This window comes from Carica papaya, chromosome 9, assembly GCF_054855325.1.
Source record: "Carica papaya isolate Zhongbai chromosome 9, ASM5485532v1, whole genome shotgun sequence".
Classification (NCBI taxonomy): Eukaryota; Viridiplantae; Streptophyta; class Magnoliopsida; order Brassicales; family Caricaceae; genus Carica; species Carica papaya.
The window spans coordinates 33,145,999-33,166,838 of NC_142317.1; the positions used below are offsets into that span (position 1 = coordinate 33,145,999).

General features: G+C 34.9%; 1 protein-coding gene and 1 long non-coding RNA gene across 3 annotated transcripts in view; both read right to left on the reverse strand.

The window, feature by feature from the left end:
- AIR9 (Outer arm dynein light chain 1 protein) overlaps positions 1 to 20,840 on the reverse strand; it is a 101,333-nt gene that overhangs the window by 8,749 nt on the left and 71,744 nt on the right. For both annotated transcript variants that reach the window (XM_088211200.1, XM_088211199.1), the window contains 12 exons: positions 20,280 to 20,398; positions 19,943 to 20,111; positions 19,677 to 19,761; positions 19,503 to 19,576; positions 19,273 to 19,392; positions 11,463 to 11,658; positions 11,254 to 11,375; positions 10,860 to 11,067; positions 5,184 to 5,257; positions 4,702 to 4,840; positions 4,027 to 4,208; positions 3,085 to 3,240 (listed from right to left, as the gene is read on the reverse strand). In XM_088211200.1, the coding sequence (XP_088067326.1) occupies positions 3,085 to 3,240; positions 4,027 to 4,208; positions 4,702 to 4,840; positions 5,184 to 5,257; positions 10,860 to 11,067; positions 11,254 to 11,375; positions 11,463 to 11,658; positions 19,273 to 19,392; positions 19,503 to 19,576; positions 19,677 to 19,761; positions 19,943 to 20,111; positions 20,280 to 20,398 (1,644 nt within the window). The remainder of the gene's footprint in view (positions 1 to 3,084; positions 3,241 to 4,026; positions 4,209 to 4,701; positions 4,841 to 5,183; positions 5,258 to 10,859; positions 11,068 to 11,253; positions 11,376 to 11,462; positions 11,659 to 19,272; positions 19,393 to 19,502; positions 19,577 to 19,676; positions 19,762 to 19,942; positions 20,112 to 20,279; positions 20,399 to 20,840) is intronic.
- Positions 17,888 to 19,263, reverse strand: LOC148240280 (uncharacterized). The gene is made up of 2 exons (XR_015816252.1): positions 18,081 to 19,263; positions 17,888 to 17,980 (listed from the first exon to the last, which is right to left on the reverse strand). It is a non-coding gene; the product is annotated as an uncharacterized LOC148240280 (long non-coding RNA).

Genomic DNA, 20,840 nt, shown 5'->3' on the forward strand with positions numbered 1-20,840 from the left:
CCGCTCCAGTGAAGAGTTGGAATACAGAGGTATATCGTAGTCCACATGTGAAATTTGATAAATACAACACTTTTTTGCTGAAGTAAGGTTGAAGCTCATATTACTTGCACAACTTTGATGTGATAATCAGCTTGCCATTTATATTGCCTCTACTCCAATGTACCATGAAATATCCAAACATATCGAGATTGATTGTCACTTTATTCGTGAGAAAATTCAGAAAAACTTAATCTCTACTAACTATGTGAAGATAGAGGAACAACTAGATAATATATTCACAAAAGTTTTAAATGGAACTCGAACAGAATATGTCCACAACAAGCTACGCATGATTAATATTTATGTTTCACCTTGAGGGAGAGTGTTACAATATTACATAATGTATTACAAAATATTCCTATGTAATCATTAGTTAATTTTTTATATATATTGACATAATTATGGGTTATAAATTAATATGGTGATTTATGTTGTCACCATTATAAATCCCTCTTCTGTGTATATATCCTTAACCCATTGGAATAAAAGACAAAAAATATTTTACCCATTTTTTCCGTTATTTTACAATAATAAAATATAAAATAGATGGGACAATTGAGAAGTATAAAACAAGAATGGTAGCAAAAACCTATATCCAGACCTATTAGATAGATTATCAAGAGATATTCGCACTAATTTATAAGATAAACATAGTGCGAATCTTGTTATCTTTAGTTACTCATTTTGATTGACAACTGCAATAATTCAATGTCAAGAATGTATTCTTGCATAGAGATCTGCAAAAAGAAATCTATATGGAGACCCCCTAGAACTTGACAGAAGGATAAGACCATATAATGTTTGTAAATTGAAAAAGAAGCTCTATGTACTCAAGCAATCACCTAGTATGATTTGGTAGATCTGTAAGGGTAAAATAGGCTTGGACACAAAATCACATAGAGTATGATTTGGTAGATTTGCAAAGGTGAAATAGGCTTGGATACAAGCAGACTCAAGAAATCATATTATATTTATCAAGATTTGAGACCGGGAGTTATATCTCTCCTAGTATATATTCATGACATTACTATAACAGGAAATGATGAAAAAGAAAAATTATTATTCAAACAATGTATGACTAGAGAATTTGAAATCAAGAAGCCAATTAAGTTGAAGTACTTTCTTAGAATGAAAGTCACCAACTCAAAATCTGGGATCTCTATTTCCCAACAATAATAAATTCATGACTTGTTAAGATATATGGGTAAGCTAGTATGTAAGCCATGAGTAATCCTATCGACCCAATCATAAACTGGAACTGGTAAAAGAGAATATACCAGTAAATAAGGATATGTAAAGGTCAATGTACTTGTCACACATAAGACTAGACATCGTCTATGCAATAAGTATTATAAGATAGTTCATGTACAACTCTAAAAAAGTACACTTATAGATAGCCTATAGAATACTACACTACTTGAAAGGGTCCCTTGGGAGAGAGATCATATTTGAAAAGAATGATAGGTTACTCCTAGACGCTTATATGGATATAGACTATGCAGGGTTAATGGTGGACAAAAGATCTACTACGGGTTACTGTATCTTCTTTGGGAGTTACTTGATTACTTTGATAAGTCAGAAACAAAACGTAGTTGCAAGGTCGAGTGCAAAATTAGATTTTCGAGTAATAACTCATTAAGTATGTGAATTATTATGACTAAAGAGAATTTAGATGATCTGAAAACCAAGTGGGACAACTCCATGTGCTTATACTATGACAATAACTTGACCAAAAACGTTACTACTTGATGCAACATGATGAAACCAAATATATTGAGGTTAATAAACAATTCATCAAAAAAAGTTCTATAATGGTTTAATATGTACCCCATACATGCCAATCAGTTTATAACTTGTAGATGTGTTGACAGAAACTAAAGTAATCCAGCATCCCAAGTTATTATTGGCAAGCTGGAGGATAGTATTTTTCTCCAGCTTGAGGGAGAGTGTTAAAGAGAGTGAGTAATTAGATTAAAGCGCATTAAGACAAAACATACCTTATGTAATTTATATAATTGATGGTTTATTCCTTTCCTATTCTATAAACTTGTATGTATAGGAATACTATTTAATAAAATACACACTCAACCATTCTTGACAATATATGTTACTCTTAATGAGAAAAAAAAATCATATTTCACTCTTCGTATGGGAAGTCCTTGCAATCCACTGAAGTTAAGAACATAGACTTATTTTTGCTTGACTTCCCACAAATATAGCCATCCCAGCTAACCAATGATCCCAATATCCCTGCTAAGCAAATTGTTGTTTCTATTCAATAAAGAGTTCTTGAGAAAGAAACAAAGGTATGCCAACAGCTACCACAGTGACTGAAGACTTCAATCTACATCTTACTATATATTAAAGTTGAATCCGAACAATATGGAAGGCAAGTCAAGGACCAATAATATACTTGCATTGAGAATAAAACTGAACAGTCTCAAATAATGTAAGTGTACAGAACAAAAAAAATACAAAGCAACAAACCAACAAATAAAGAATAACATGCTTTTCAAATACTTATCCAGTTTCTCATCTCATTCTTCAAGTAGCCTGGAACTGAAAATATACTATTTATTTTCTTATTTTTGTATAAGCATCAATTATGAAGCAGAAAAGTAAATCACATTGCATAAGAAATATTTATTTACCAAATGAAAGACACATAAGTTTACATGCATTTTAAGGGAAAAGATGTGGAGTTCATTTTTCATTATAGAAACATCACAAAAATTGCCTCTCAGCTTCTTTCAAATCCCTGTTTACTCAATTTCACTGTTTCTTTTCATTTTTAATCTATACAAATTTCCGCAGAATAAGCACTGCATATATTATCCATGAGTTTTAAAAAACTATTAAGCACTCACAGTAAAGTGTGATTAACAATAATAATAACTTTTCGAGATAGCAGATAAACTTCATATAATATTTTTATATGAGTATACACATAAAGAAGAGAGGAAGAACAATTCTGAAGGAAGGTTTGACACATTCCTGAATTTCTATTAAGTTCCATTGTCCAATGAGAAATACAACTGAGTGTACCTTGAATGGAGATTAGATCAGGACTTCCAACCATTGACCTCAGCCATTGAATTCTACTTTTGCCCTCCTTTCCTCCACTGTAAGTCCCACGAACAGCATATAAATTGGTGTGGAAACCCCTGCCTTCAATCTCCAGCTTATTTATTCGAGGAACACCTGAAAGTAACATAGATACTTGTATGATGAACTTTAGGCATAGCATCGCAAGATTTACCAAAACTAAACACTTCTTGAGATTGAACACAACTGCTAACCACCAGTTCAGGAAGAGAAGAAACTTAAGAAGTTTCTGAGGTAAATGTCCGTCCTTGATAAAAAAACCAATGAATCTTATGCCAAACAGGAATATATTGAGATGAGAAACAATCATGAGGTCAATAGGTTGTATTACAATTTCCAAACTTGCAGAAACATGGGAAGAATCCAAGGGATGCCAATGCTTTAACGCTAACATCGAAGGAGAAGAACTAATGGAATGAGAGTGTGGATAGTATTTCAACCTAGGAAAGGTTAGCATAACATAAGGAAATGATTTAATTTGTTCAGAAATAATAGGGGGCAAAATGGTTAAAACAATGCCAGATCGAACATATATTGGAATTAGGATACAAGAAAAGAAGCCAGGATCACTGGACTGGTAGTATTAGAAGTCTCAATGAGTCAGCCTCCAGAAATTTAAAAGAATGATATTTTAGAATTGAAATATGTAATGCCTTGCAGTCAAAGTAGAAAACCAAAAAAAATTCATCAGTATCATAAAAGATTTTATCCGAACCAAAGATCATTTTTCTGATTATGCATTTTTATTTTTAGTATGACTCTCCTGAATAACCTGTGGATTTCTATCCCAACGGTTAAATTAAAGTTAAGGAAACTCAAGTTTATAAGCAATACAATAGCTCACACGTTATTTCGGCAGCATGTTTGCATAACGTAGCTAACCTGGCAAGACAGGAGCAGTCTCAGTGGATGCTGGCTCACTTGACCTTCCAAACACATCAGTCACAATGCATTGACATTTCAAACAGCAACCAATATCTTCTAAACGAACTTTGTAAGAGCACGACTTCTGTGAAGACAAAGGCTCAAAGGTTTTTCTATCTCCTTCATTTGTTGAACAGAACCTGAAGTGTAAGTGTGTAACTTATATCAACCAAGTGATGCAATAACAATCGGAATAATAATAATTTGGAACAGAATAGGTAACTTTTCCTGTCATCAACAGTACACAAACCATCTAATAGCCCTCTAGAAGCCCCAAGTGATGCAAAAAGATAAGTAATAAGCTTAAAAATACAACAGATAGTATGAGCATTGAAGTGGTTATGATCATCAGACTGCAAAAATACTTGTAACTTGATCATTATTTACCTTCATTCCTATGACCAACATTTTCAAGTAAAAGTTTTCCCAGCATAAAGTTACTATCTCCTAGAAAGCCAATTTTTTTTTAAAGGACATTAGGCTTCTGATAGTTACTGCAACGTTCAACTTTATATTTAAAATTAGGTTTATAAACAAATCCAAACTTCAAAAACAAGAACTGTAGCAGAGTAAAGTGGAAGAATGCCATAAACATCAAAATAATCAGAGGGGAATAAGAAATTTGCACTGTACCACTGGTATTGTACATCTTTCTTGTACTTGTTCCAAACAAGTTGTTGAATTTCATTCTCCGGGATAACTTCAACAGCAGTAAGTACGTCACCTTCTACTGCCTTTCCAGTAAGTGCAAGCATCTCCACTTTCAGGGGCTCTGTATGGCAATGCAAAATCATCAAGTTAAACAATGTTCTCGATTTGGAATTAGATCAACTGCTTATTGCAAAATTTTCATTATTTAATTAATGAACAATATGCAAATTACAAATGTCATAGTATGAGAACTTTTCAGTTCCAAACCTCAAAAAATGAAGTTCCAGAGTCTGAAAAACTCTCTAGATAAATGAAGCTCAGCATATTTGGTAAGACCATTATCAGATAAGAAAAGAAGGCACATCCAACAGCTTGAGTAAAAAGTTTCATTGCTTTGTACAAAATAGTGGCAACACTGCAGCAGTTAAGACTTGCAGTTCTGTTCATCTGGTAGGATCATTTACCAGGTAGAATAATGCTGGTAGCCTCTGACAATCGGAGTTCTCCCACAACTGAATCTGATCGAACCGGTGTGTACCTGGAGTTTTTTGAAGATTGCAGGAATAAGTGCCTGAGTCCATAAACATTAGAGTGCCAAATTGAACTGCTAAAAGCATAAGAAACCAGAATCATAAATCAAGCATCTCCTTATAGGATATAATCAATGGTAAAATTCAAGTGCAAGGAGACATCGAGTGCAGCAAATGATATAAAAAGGGAAATGTTAATGAAAATGCATTTCCATCTCAAGAAATGATTATTTGTATGATCATGCGAGAATAGCTAAAGTGCATGAAATACATAATGAAACTTAAAAAGTTGTTAGAATATCATTTTCTAGATATTTAGTTTCTTTTTCAACAGAATTGATCCCTTTGATTTTTGTATCAAAGGCCTCAACATAAATACACCTATTCTCAAGTCTAACTGGACCAAGTGATTTAGATTCCTTTCCAACTTCAACTTTGGTTCTCCCTCTTCCTTTGGTCATTCTTTACTGCTATTTCATCAACTCTTAAGCTTTAGCATCGTCATCTAAGACATTGAAATTCTTAAATCTTATCTAGTCTTAAAAGTGATCTTGTTAATCCTTCAATTTCTACGGTTTATATTCTTTAATTGTGAGTATTGTTTGAAAGGTAAAAACACTAGGTTTTCCTTTCTTGAGCCTTTTGTTCATGTTAATTAATTATCTTTTTTTAAAAATAAAAAAGTAAACTGTATATTAACAAAGTACCAACAAAACGGGAGTACTGCCTATTTACAAAAGATTTATAATAAAATTAGTGTCTCAACAACATTCCTAAAATTCACATAATTAATAATATCATAACCCAACAATATAAACCCAAAATAATTCAGCCATCTATCTTTTAGTCTAGAAAAACTATTTTCCTCACAATCAATAGCTCTATTATTCTTTTTTTTTTTCTAAATAACCCAAAAAACTGTTAAAGGGATCACATTAGCTAAATTATTTTTTACATTTAAATCATCCCAAGCCCAAATCTCTTGCCCCACCGACCCAGCAATAACCCAATTAATGCCCAAGATACCGTACACAAAAGTCCACAAACTATAGGCAGTAGGACACCATAATAGAAGGTGATTGCACGTTTCCTCCACCTTCATACAGCAGTAGCAAGCATTCAAAAGGATGCACCCCTTACTTTTCAGCGATCAATAGTTAATATCTTTTCCAAACAAGCCTCCCAAGCAAAAAAAGCAACACAAGGGGGAACCTTAGTTTTCCAGATTTGTTTGGCCGGAAAAAAGCATCTACTAACTTCACTCTTCATACACAAAAAATTGTATAAAGAAGAAACAGAGAAGGACCCATTTTTTCCCAAAGTCCACAGTGGCAGATCATCACCGGTTGAAACATTCAAGGTGGCAAGCAGCTGTAACAGACTCTCATATTCCCCCAACTCCCAATCATTCAAATTCTTATCAAGATTTATGGACCAAACCACCATCCCATTAGAGACCTGGTAAGCCTCCTCAACTAGCAAGTTCTTGTTCTGAGTGACACAGAAAATATATGGAAATCTTCCCTTTAGACTGCCATCTCCCAACCAATTGTCGTCCCAAAAATTAATAATGTTTCCATGTCCACGCTTCCATTTTATACATTGAAGAAAACACGATCCATGCATGAGAATCCTCCTCCACAGCCCTCTCCCATGAGAAATGGAGATATGGTACACCCATTAACATTCATAAACTTACCCAATCGAGAATCAATGACCCTAAGCCATAAGCTTTTATCTTCCCTCAAATACCTCCATAACAATTTACCTTGGAGCGCCTCATTCATTTTTACCAAAGATCTAATACCACGTCCCCCATATGAATCGGATCTTTTAAAGCTTCCCAATTCACTAGATGGAATTTGCGATTATCATCCACATCACCCCATAAGAATGTACATTGGGTTGCTTCTAATTTTTTAGCCACCTTCACCGGAATAGTTAAAGTTGATAGGTAATAGAGTAGAAGATTTGCAAGAGTGCTTTTGATAAGGGTATATCTACACCCTTTTAAAAGAAATTTCCTTTTCCACCCCGATAATTTTTTCTCAAATAATTCAATAATCGGTTCTCAAGTAATTTGATCCTCGTATTTAGCCCCCAATGAAATACCAAGATACTTGAAAGGAAATTTGACCTCCTTACACTCCAAAATTTTAGCATAGGAACCAGCTTCACCATTGCCACCAATTCTGGGCAATTCTGATTTCTTGAGATTAATTTTAAGACCCAATACAGCTTGGAACCAATAAAAAACACATCTTAAATGTAAGAAATTCCTCAAACTAGGTTGACAAAAGATGAGGGTGTCATCCGCGAAAAATTAGTGAGATACCTCCATAATGTTGTCCCTTTTTCCAACCCGGACTTCCCCTCAACATATTCAGCTCTTTAGCCCTACCAAGTAGCCCATTTAATCATTCCATCACCATGATAAACAGTAAAGGGGAGAGAGGATCCCTTTGCCTAAGCCCTCTTGAAGCATTAAAGAAATTTTAGGGGCCCTCATTGACCAAAACAGCAAAGAAGGAAGAAATAATACAAGATTTTACCCACATCCTCTATTTCACCCCAAAGCCCATCCCGAACAGCATGTAATCAACTAATTTCCAATTGACATGATCATATTCTTTCTCCATGTCAAGTTTACACACTAAACCATCCCGATTTATAGTCATGAGATCGCCTACCGTTTTATTAGCAGTCATCACAGCGTCAAGGATCTGTCTGCTGCCCACAAAAGCATGTTGACAATCCCCTATAACTTCACCCAATATCTTGGATAATCTCCTAGCCAACACTTTGGCAGTTAATTTATACATACAGCACACCAAATTAATTGGCCTGAAGTCTTTGAATTCATGGGCACCACTTTTTATAGGAATAAGATAAATGTGGAGTTTAAAGATTTTACAAATTTACCAGAAGAGTGCATCTCATTAAATATCTCCATAATATCCACTTTCAAAAGCAACCAGAACGATTTAAAGAAATTCATATTAAACCTGTCGAGACATGGGGCTTTATTCCCGTCACAAGATTTCAAACTTTGACACAACTCCTCAAAGGAAAATTTGGCTTCCAGCAGTCCGCAACTCTCCCCCGAAATTCTGTTAAAAAACAGGCCATCCAAACCAGGTCTAGATACACAATCTTCCTCAAAAAACTGACTGAAATGCTTCTTGGCAGCCTCTCTCAACTCAACATTCCCACAAATTTTACTTTTGTTAACCCAAATTTCATCAATGTAGTTGCATCATCTTCTATGGGAAGCAAGAGCATGAAAATATTTAATATTTCGGTCCCATCCTCTAACCATTTCTCTCTAGATTTTTGCCTCCACAATAATTCCTCATCCTTTAGATAAGACTCCAACTGTAATTCTAGACTTCTTCTCCTGCCCCTTTCTTCCTCGTTCTGGCCAATAGCATCCTCTTTGGAATCTAGCTCAGAGATTTGAGCCAACACCAAGTCAAATATTAATTTACTTTGCTCCCTTTCCGTCTTTGCCCAGATTTTCATAATATTTTTCACTGCCCTGAGCTTATGAACAAACCTGTAGCTGGCACAACCCTTGACCTCACAAATTTTCCACCAGAACACGAAACTCCCTTTTTTCAACCACTTATTATCTAGCCGAAAAGGGACCAGACCCTACTGGATACCATCAGCCTTCAATACAAATGGGATAGTGATATGAAGTTGGCCTAAGCAAGGTTTTTTGACTAACCCCCATCAGGTCTAACATAAAACAAGAGGAAATAAAGAATCTATCAATTCTTGACTTACTCTTTTGGTCTGACCAGGTCCATTTGCCGTTGTTTAGAGGAAGATCAACCATTTCAAGCTTCTCCATCACCTCTTTAAATTCATTAGCATCCGCAGCCGAAAAGTTGCTACCACTTTTATCTTCCCTTCTCAAGGTCATGTTAAAGTCACCTCCTATAATCCACTTCCCTGCCCAATTGTTTTTGCAAGCCTCAAAATCATTCCACAGCAGATTCCTTTCCTCTCTATTCCTCCTACAATATACATCCGTGAACATCCACTCAATGCCCCCTCTTCTATTTTTAAATATACACGACAAGGAACATTTCCCTTTTATAATCTTTAGACAGCTAACCTGCCCCTCATTCCACAAGATGATCAAACCACTAGCTGACCCCTTTGCATGTAGAGTCATCCACCCCTTCTCCTTTATACGCCATAAGCTGTCGATTAACCATTCCGTACAGTCATCCACTTTAGTTTCTTGAAAACAGACAACAGAAGGGCTCCATTTTTTTAAGCACCCACTAATGATCAGTCGTTTACCCCGACATTGACCCCCCGAACATTTCATGATATTATTCTTCCGATCATTCACAAATCAGCTGAACCCCTTCACCTACCTTTCCACCTCCTCTCCTCACATTATAGTTTATCGATGACTGTAATCTTTTTAGTTCCTTTGAGGTCCCTCCTCCCAATTTTTTCTTTTCTTTCTAGTTGGGTCCTGTTTTCTTCTTCAACATTTTCTTCATTTCAATTTCAGAGAAAGAAAGATAAGATAAGTTCTCCATATGCAAGAGCCACCCCATCATCTTTCTGAATTTCTGAATGTTGTTGACAACCCACTGTGAGCACTAATCCACATCAGTTTCAGAGATAGTGACACCTTCCAGACTTAACTCAATAATCTCCTCTAATTCCGAATCGTGAACAGTTGCAATCGCTAGGGCTTCTACTTCCACCAAAACCATTTTGAGATTCTTCGCGTCAGTCTCTTCCGCCTGGAGTTCGTTCATCAGCCTCCCGTCACCCTCGAAATCTTCCATAGTGGAGAAGACAAAACATAAATCATCTTCATCCCGTTTGCTGGTGGCTAAATGAAAATCACCGACTCCGTTGCTCGTACCATTTGCCATGTGGCCTCTTCGACAAACCCTAACTTCTCCATTTTTGTTTCCCTTTTTGCTCGACACTCCCTCTCCTCATTAAAAGCCTCAGGTGAATTGGGATCTCTTGTACCCAAATGCTTGCCCCGTGTCAAAATTCTTACATTTAGCGGGCTCAGGTTAAGGTTTGGGCCCTCGATAATGTCAGGTCTCGCGATTCACTTCTCGTTTTCTTTCCACGTAAATCTCCTTTTCTCATATGGCCCGTTCAGTTTTAGTTGCATCCGCCCCACAACATTAGAAGTTCCAAAGCCCTACGACCCGAAACGATGAGAAGCCTTCGCGTTTTGAATATCACTATTGGTTAATACAATACACTTGAAATTCACTTCACCTAAATGACAATTTATCATCAAATGCCATGCAAGACAATTTGTGAAACCATGTTCTCTTCACCATACCAACAACATATCATTCATGAAAATCTCATGGGTGTTATTCTTTAGCTTTTTTTTTTCCTTGTCGGTGGTAAAAAAGTTCTACCCCAATGATTAATAAACTTTATTTAAAAGAGAAAAAAAAGAAAACAAAGGGCATAATCAAGCAATACTAAGAAAATAAAATATGTAACATGCAAACTAGTCTGCCATATTCCCACAGCAACCTTTGGGTATCAATACTTCTTCCCATCCAACAGCATGCAGCACAAGAGATAAAAGAACAAGACTGTTACCCAAATAACAAACGGCAATTGTAATCTGCATCTGCGACTTCATAGGTTCTAGAAGTAGCTCCATTAACGAGAACAATAGTTCCATCATTAGTTTCCCTATACCAGCTGAAGATACTTGATCCCTCGTAACCTCCAAAATATTGCCCTCCTCCAAAATATTTACCCGCAGACAGCTCCTTCACATGAACATGAGAAACTACTGGAAGAGCTGCCATAATATTTCAACTTCATTCCATTAAAAACAGATAACTCATATGTGCTAAAAAGTTGAAAACTGATTATATCACCAGGCTCAAGTAACCAAACAGTTGAGGAAACAGATGGTTGTACCCCCTATATGCGTTGGTAATATTACAATTTTATTCTGAAAAAAGATTATGGATTGTGTAGGTACCTGGATGAACTGGAGAAACAGAAATTGCAACTAATGCCCTTCCACATCTACCATCAGCACGTTTGGGCAGCCAGTGTAAGGCTAAATAGGATCCGACGTCTTCAAGTGAAGGAGTATATGTTCTGCCAGAGTAACATCATTCAAGAATGTTTATACATAAATGATGAATTATGAGAATTAAGAATTGTTCATATTATATGAGGACTTACAATGTTCTACCACATATAAAAACATTTTCAGCACCAGCAGATATATCCATCAATGCAGCTCCACCTAAATTATTCTTGGTTCTGTACCAAATATATTCTCCAACACCCTCCTGCCCCCCAAAATATGTTTTCTGAGGAACAACCTCCTGACTCTCCCAGCAATCAGGAATGAGAAGTTCCAGTCCCATAGGATCCGCTGTTGCAAGAGCATAAGAACATGGAAAAGCTGAATGATTACTTAACATGGATACGGTTAGAAATAGTTTATGTGTAATCTATTATTCAAGGTTATAAGACTAAAATACCTGTGTGTAATTAATTTTAGGTCCCCTTTTATATCTTGAGAATTATGTATGTATAGGACCTTTCTCAAAATTATATTGTTGAAAATTGAATGATTATTGTTTTTTTAAATATAGAAAATCGAATGATTATAGATGTACTACTATGTCAGAAGTATTTATTTCCTAATTTAGTAAATTTGGTATCAAGGTTGACCAAAACTTTTTTATTTGGCCTGCATTTATTCTACAAAATCTTCTCATTAATTAGAAAGATTCTGACTATATCTCTTTGATTTGGTCTGTCATTTATTCTAGAGAAGTCTCGCGCTATTTAGAAAGATTCTTTTGTGTAAATATGCTAACCAACTTTTTATTATGAATACAATCCTTGTTTCATTATCAAAGACAATGAAACAAACAGAATTTTCACTCTTTATGGAATCAAAGCAATTTTGAAAAACTAGAAACTATTCCCGTGTTTAATGACACCAATCATCTTTACTATTTCATTCCCATCTGTTACCATCTTGAATAGAGAATTTAAGTCGAGTACCTTTACCAATACTGGACACAAATTAAATGGCCATAACTATCTTCATGGGCAAATTCTGTTATGATGTTCATTTGTAGTCAAGGAGAAGATGACTATATCACAAATATATTCATTAAATCAAAATCAGATGATCCGTTCTACAAGACATGGAAAACTGGAAATAGTTTAGACATGTCATGGTTTACAAATTCCGTGATCGAATGATGTTGGAGAGAATTTTATTTTGTATGAAACAACACAAGAAATCTGGGATCCACACAAGAGACATACTCAATAATTCAGACCTTCGTCATGGATGCATTGAAGGTATCCTCGATGACCTTCGTCAAGAGCAATTCTTGCTACCCAATAATTCAGACTTCTATACAAGTACTGGCAGCAACTAGATGTGTATGAAACTACTTAATGGGAATGTCCAATGTATGGAGCAAGTAAAAAAAGACCGTTAAGAAGATTCAATATGGTAGTGAAAGGATATAGATATTCAAATAGCCAAACTGACTACACTATGTTCTATAAACATTCGCGATTTAGTAAGTGTGTCGTGCTTATTGTTTATGCTGATGAGATAATACCGGCAAGAGATGATTTAAAAGAAATTAAAACACTAAACAAGAAGCTAGTTAGGGACTTTGAGATTAAAGATTTAGAAAATTTGAAGTACTTTCTTGGTATAGAGCTTGCCAAATCCATGGAAGGAGTCATCCCAAATCAAGTCAAGTATGTTTTTAACCTACTTAGTGAAATTGATACTCTTGGATGCAAGGCAGCCGAGACTTCAATTGAATTCAATATCAAAGGATACGGTGCACTAATCTATCACATACTCGCCAGCCATACATTTGCAGTATATGTGGTAAGTCAATTTATTCACCCTCCAAACCAAGAGCTTAAAATCCTTATATACCTGAAGGGAATTTCTGGTAAAAGATTACTATTTAGGAATAACAATGACCCTACAGATAGAGACTTTCATGGATGCATATTAGGCTAGAAGTGACTCAGATAGAAGATCCATATTAAGATACTGTAGATTTTTGCGAGGAAACTAGGTGACATAGAGGAATGGAAAAACAGAATGTGATGGCTAGAAATAGTCCCAATGCTGATCTGTTATTCATGGAATTTGTGAAGTTTTATGGTCAAAGAGACTTCTTAAAGAAGTAAAGATATCTCTACCACTATCTATTAAGATGTATTTGGACAACAAATTGCAACTGCTATTGCACACAATAATGCTCTCCATGACAAAATAAAACATGTGGAGATTGACAAGTATTTCATCAAACAGAAAATTGATAACGGAATCATTTGTATATGTTGACACAAATATTTTGTTACCTAAATGACTGTGATATTTTTTCATATATAGTCCTGCCATTAATTTCTCCCACAATATTTAATTATTTAAAATCTCTATTATAAGAAAAAAAAATTTATTTTTATTTAGGAATTCTTGTAAATATTTAGGTCGTCTATAACACCAAAAGATAGTGAAAAAAGTACATATTTTTTCTCAAATTTCTACATGGTATCATAATAAAATAAGAGTATTTCAGGGTTTTAATTTTAGGGTTTCTTTCAAACCCTAAAATATTCTCAACACCCATCCAAACGAAGTCATAGCCTCACTGCCGACATGCAACCCTAATGCAGTGACCGTCTCCGCCTACCCGATCCCTTTGCTCCGATTGCGCTCAACTGTTCACCCGACCTCTGCTTCTCCTTCGCGCACAACCTCTTATTCACATTGTCTCCATGCGCATGCCCGGCCACGAATCACATATTTGGTCACGCCCAACCCATCTGCTATGTTTTGTGCACGGCCATTCACACAGTTTACCCATTCGTGCATCGTACCTCTTCTTTGCGTTGTCCCTTCGCGCATCGCATATTTCGTTTTGCCCAACCCATCTACTCTGATTCGCGCATGGCCATTTGCGTGAGGGCACTGTTTCGCAAATATGTTTTTCAAGCGGCCGTGCGAGGTTGTGTTGTTTTCACATCAGGTTTCTACTGCATTTCACGCAAGCTGCACACACTCCTCTTTCTTCTTTGCTTTCACCACCATTCGCAGTGTTGCTCCCCATCAGCTCCGGATTTTGTGGTGTCTTCCTCTTAAATCTAGCCTCGGCCCTTGTTTTTGCTATTCTTCTCCAGTCTCGCAACAATTTTTTGACCTTTGTGGTGTTTAGAAGGTTTGTTCTATCCTTGTGAGGTTCATTACTGGTTTTTATTTTCTCTTTGTAATACTCAAACATGACAAAAGTAAAGAAACTGATTGTTTTTAATTCTGATAACTCATCATTGAGAATAAGTCTCATAAAGCTTGATGAAACTAATTATTTTACTTAATCAATATCTTATTCACTATTTATCAAAATTAGAAGATTGCAAGGTTATATTACTGGTAATGAGAAGAAATCATATGTCAGTAGTCTGGAATATCACTTATGAGACTCTAAAAACTCCTTGGTAATATCTTGATTCATTAATTCCATGCAACCACACATTGTCCGAACATATTTGTTACCCATACTGCAGCAAAAATATGAAATGCAATGTCTCTTACATATTAACAAGTGGATAATGTTGCTCAAATTTATAAATTACTGAATAAGATTCACAGTAAAGTAAGAAAAGTTGATTATCTCTCAGTATTTTTTTAAACTTAGAGGACTATCACAGAACCTCAATTACTATCAAGATTTTCAGGCAGATTGCCCAGCAGATGCATTCAAATTTCAAAAAATGAGCATATTTATGATTTCTTAATTGGTTTGAATGGTGAATATGATCAGTTACAAGTCCACGTACTTAATATGGATCTCCTTCCCTCATTAAAACAACCTTATTCTTATGTTTAACAAAAAGAAAGTAGAAGAATTGTCATACTCCACATAGCACCAATTGAGAAAGCTGAATTAATTACTCAGTTTAATCACTCCAAAGAGCAACGAAATTGTAACTATTGTGGTAAGCCGAGAAACACTAAAGAAACTTACTAGAAATTGCATAGGCGACCCACTAGAGGTTGTGAGGGAAGGAAATGTAGACCTATGAGAGCTCAAGCAAACTTGGTCGAGACAAGTGAAGCATCTGACACACCTACTGTTGGAACTTTTTCAATTGAATAAATTCAAATTCTGAAACGTATTCTATCTCAACTTATCTCTTCAACAAATATTAGTGCATCAAATATGGTAAAATTAGGCATTCTTTCTCTCCCACTTATTTCCACTCCTGATATTTGGATTATAAATTCTTGAACTAACAGACATCTTACAGACTCTTCCACTAAATTCCTAACATATTTTTCTTATACTAAGGGAAAAAATGTTCGTATAGTAGATGGGTCATACGCTCCTGTGTCTGGATCAGGTTCCCTTAATTTTACCTCGAGTATTACACTCATTTCTTTTCTATAAGTACCTAGTTTTCCTAATAAAATGTTTTCTATCAGTACCGTTACTGGAGATCTAAACTGTAAAATTGAATTTTTTTTTTATTGTTGTATTTTTCAGGATATTCGAACAAGGAAGAGAATTGTTACTGCTAGATTACAGGATGGCTTATATGTATTGGAAAAAAGTCAGAACCTAATTGAGAATCAAGCCACCATTGAGAACAAGGAAGTCAATCGGGAAATAGTACAATGTCACTGGCGGTTGTAGCACCCTTTCCTTTTTATTTTAGAAAAATTATATTATAATTTGTTTAAGAGAACTTTCATGAATTCTTTATTTTGTGATACATATGAACTTGCTAAACATAAAATAAGTACTTATCACATGAATAATAATAGAAGCTATAGTCTTTTTATAACTACTTACTCTGATGTGTGGGAACCTAATCAAAATATATTTTTGATCTGATCATCGATGGTTTGTCACTTTTATTGATTATTGTACTCGATTAATATGGATTTGCCTGTTAAAAACAAAAAAATGATGTGTTTTCATGCTTCCAATTATTTCATAAGATAATGTATATACAGTTTGATGCTAAAGTAAAGTTTCTGAGAAATGACAATAGTACAAAATATATGGATAGTAGATTTCATACTTAATTGGAGTCAAATGAGATAGTTCACCAGACAAGTTGTGTCTACACTAGTGAACAGAATGGGATTACTGAAAGAAAAAACAAATACATACTGAAGGTCACTCATTCACTAATGTTTACCATGAATCTACTTAAAAGTTATTGGGGAATGCAATTCTCTTAGCTACCTACCTTATTAACAAAATATCTTTGCAGGTTCTTAACTCTAGAAGTCCCATGGAGGTTTTGCAAGGTATAAATTCCTATATTGTTCATCCGAAAGTGTTTGAATATTTTTGCTTTATTAATACTAAAAATGTGAGTAAACTGGAATCTAGAGCTCTCTGGTGTGTATTTGTTGGATATTCTCTTACTCAAAAAGGGTACAAGCGTTATCATCCACTGACTAGAAAATACTTTGTGACTATAGATGTTACTTTTAGAGAATTTGAACCATACTTCAGTTACACTCCAACACCTCTTCAGGGAGAGAGTGAAATGGAAGAGGTGATGTCCAATTCGGTAACCCTTAAGAGTTATATTCAGGGAGAGAATTCTGTGTCAGAAGATCTTATTTAAGCAGAAAATGATAGGCGACTGGATAAACTGAACTTGAAAAAGTATTCAAGAAGAGATAAACAGAGAAAGTCATCATGTAGTCTATCTCAGGTCAAAAATCTTATCCAGTTCCTAAAAATACTTGTGAGTCATTTTTATCTTTTGAATTAACAGAAAAATTTAGTACTCTTAAAAAAAGAATGAGAACTTGTACTAAGTATGTTGCATCTAATTTTGTTTCAAATGACTTTCTATCTCCCTTTTGCAGTGTCTTTATCTTATATGTTTACTATGTGTCTATTTCATAGAAATGGAGAGAGCATCTAGAAGATACCAAATAGAATGAAGCGATTATTGAAGAAATGAGAGCATTGGTAAAAAATGAGACATAGAAAGAAGATGATTGGTTGCAAGTGGGTGTTTACTGTAAAACACAAAATAGATGGGTCGATTGAAAGATACAAAATTAAACTAGAGGCTAAAGAGTTTAATCAGACTTATGAAGTTGACTGTCAAGAAACCTTTGCACCTGTTGCTAAAATGAACACATCATAATAGTACTATCCTGTACTGCTAAACTTTATTGGGACTTCACCAGTTTGATGTAAAAAATTCATTCCCTCATGAGAACTTAGAAGATGATGTATACATGAAATTTCTATATGAATTTAAAGATGAAAGAACACAACGGAAGGTTTGCAAATTAAAGAAGACCTTATATGGATTAAAACAGTTCCCAAGAGCATGGTTTAAAAGGTTCATAAGAGTTATAATTTCTTTCAGATATCAACAAAACAATGTTGATCATACCATATTCATCAAGCATTGTGAGGGTATAATCACTCTTCTCATTTTTTATGGATATGATATTGTGGTAAGTATAGTTGATATAAACGAGATGACTCGATTAAAGGGACTTCTTACTAGAGAATTTGAAATCAAGAATCTAGAAAAATTGCAGTACTTGCTGAAAATTGAGATTGTCATGTCTAATAAAGAAATATTCATTTCTTAAAGAAAATATATCCTAAACTTGCTACAAGAGACTGGTGTGATAAGTTGCAAATCAGCCGAATCCCCTGTTAAAAGTAATTGCAAATTACAAGCAGAAAATTGTACATCCGTTGACATGGGAAAATATCAGAGATTAATTAGAAAACTCATGTATCTCTCACATACCAGACCAGACATAACATATGCAGTTAGTCTGGTGAGTCAGTACATGCATGATCCTCGCGAGACTCGTTTACATGTCGTCTGTCAAATACTACGATATTTGAAATCTGCACCAGAAAAATATTTACTCTTCCCCAAAAATGGTCACCTTAAGATAGAAGTATTTACAGATGTCGACCGAGCTGGATCTTCGGATGATAGAAACTCAACTACTGGTACTGTACACTCGTTTAAGGCAACTTAATTACATAAAAAAGCAAGAAACTGAGTACAATTGTCCGTTCTAGTACTGAAGCAGAATATCAAGCAATACCACAAGAAAAAATCCTATCACTGTTTTGTGACAATAAAGCAGTCATCAGTATTGCTCAAAATCTAGTTCAACGTGACCAGATGAAATACATTGAAATTGATTGTCACTTCATAAAAGAAAAAGTAATTCATGACTCCTTACACTTGTATCATGTGTTTTCTAACAATCAGGTGTCAGATATCTTTACTAAAAGACTCTACAATAAAACTCTTCAGATCTTGATATGCAAGTTAGACGTGTGTGATATTTTTGCACTACCTTGAGGGGGAGTGTTGACACGAATATTTTGTTGCCTAAATGATCGTGATATTTTTTCCTATATACCCCTGTCGTTAATTTATCCCATAATATATATATTTTTTCCCAAATTTGTATAGTATGTCTTATATTCCATCAATCAATCAAGTCGTAGATATTCTGACAAAATAAAATTGTCTAGTTTAACACAACCAACAGTTTCACACTAGGAAGACATTTTTATGCCAACTTGAGGGAGTGTCTTGAGAAATTAGTAATTAGTGTTCATAGTCTTTATATTTATTTTTCAATTCAGTATCTAAGAGTATCTTTGTAATTAACAGGGAACATTGACTAGGAAGAATTATAGGATCATTGGTATAATTGCTTGTCTTTTTTACAGCATCTCCTCATGCCATAGATAGGGGATCTTGTAATGTATGAATATAGATTCAGAGAAAATTAAAACCATAATGCTTCTTTCTCTGTTTTCCTTTCAATCTAAAATTTGCACCCATTATTTTCTGCCCACAGTGCAGACATTGCTTAATGGATGAAAACTACCAGTGAAAATTTGTGAAAAGGGAATGAAAAACAATATATTATGCATATAGATTCTATCTTTCATATCCATAAACGACTAACCTGGAGTAATTACATCAGATACAATGCTCATAGGATGCCCTTTCATTCCATCTTTGCGCACAGGAGTATAAATGACTTCAATGTTTCTTCCCACATCCTCCAAAGTTAAGTCCAGAAACTCTGTCAGACCAACACATCAACATTTAATCTCAAACTTCCACATGGATAAGAAAAAATAATTTCCTATTTTTGAAACGAAAGGACATTTTTATAACATTCAATGAACCCACCATCAATACTCAGTTTTTCTTTGACAGCATTACTTTTAAGTCTAAACCATTCATGGATGCAATCTCCCCTCTCCCTGAATCAAAAGAAATTTATCAATCCAAGGTAAACTTAGTAAAAGAAGGGCAGAGCTGCCATCCAACACTCAAGTTTATACAGATTCACCAAACTCTCACCCTCCACTATATGAAGCAAGAAAACTCAATCGTTGTCCTTCCATCATTGATCCAAGAAACTCCAAAGACCGACAGGTTGGAGGACCTGCATTGCATAATCAATTATAAAATGACATAGTTCACACAATTCCTGGTTCTGGAGGGATAACATGAAATTTCCAGAACAATATCTCTTCAACCACAGGTCTGAAATTAAGGTCAATTGACTGAAAGGACCAATAAATGATGAACTTAGGAAAAAGGTAATAAAAAATTAAAGTACATACCAGGAACAATTGGTCCAATTTGTTCTGAGAGAACAATAGGGCCACGAGCCCAGTCACTCCTGACAGGCTCACATGAAATAGAAAGAAAGAAGCCAATGTCATCAACCGAGAGAACATATGATGAGAGTGTGGCACCCCTAACTTCAGTTTGTGTTCCATCTAAACTAGTCTGCAAACAAGATATCCCCATTAAACAAAAAAAATAGGTTAGTATCAAAAGAAATGAATAAAAAAAATTCCATTTAAAAACTGTAGTCATAAAGAGCTCTATGATACCAGTTGTTTCAATCATGCATCACAAGATGAGTGCAGAATAAATTTAGTAAAAGATTAATACCCGGAACCACTGAAAAACTGAATCTCCTTCTTCACCACCCCAATACTTTTTTTCTACGTTTAGTTCTGTTCCTTCAACAGGACTTCCAACTATTTGCAGAGAGATCAATCTTGGGCTTCCTAATAATTTAGCAGTATCCAACATAAGATACAAGAGATAAAATTGAACATTGAAAGAAGAAAAACTAAATTGGTTGCAAAAACCAAAAATAACTGCTTAAAGGCTTAACGAATTCTATGATATGTAGCTAAAAAGACATACGTACTAATTAAGAGAAAGTTACACTAACTACCCTCTAATTTAATCTACCCTATACTTATTTTCCTATATTTTAGAAATGGACATTAATCCCCCTAATGTTCCAAAGAATCCTACAGTTACACCCCCCCCCCCCCCCCACCCCAACCCGGGTGAAATAGCCGATAATTAGTTCTTCATTGATTAAGTGTTTGACAAGTCATTCACTACAATAAAAAACCTAAAAAGGCTTTATAGTTATCGAAGAAGCTTACTTCTAATTTACACTTTTCTTTTTTACTTAAAAAATTCAAACAACTTTTA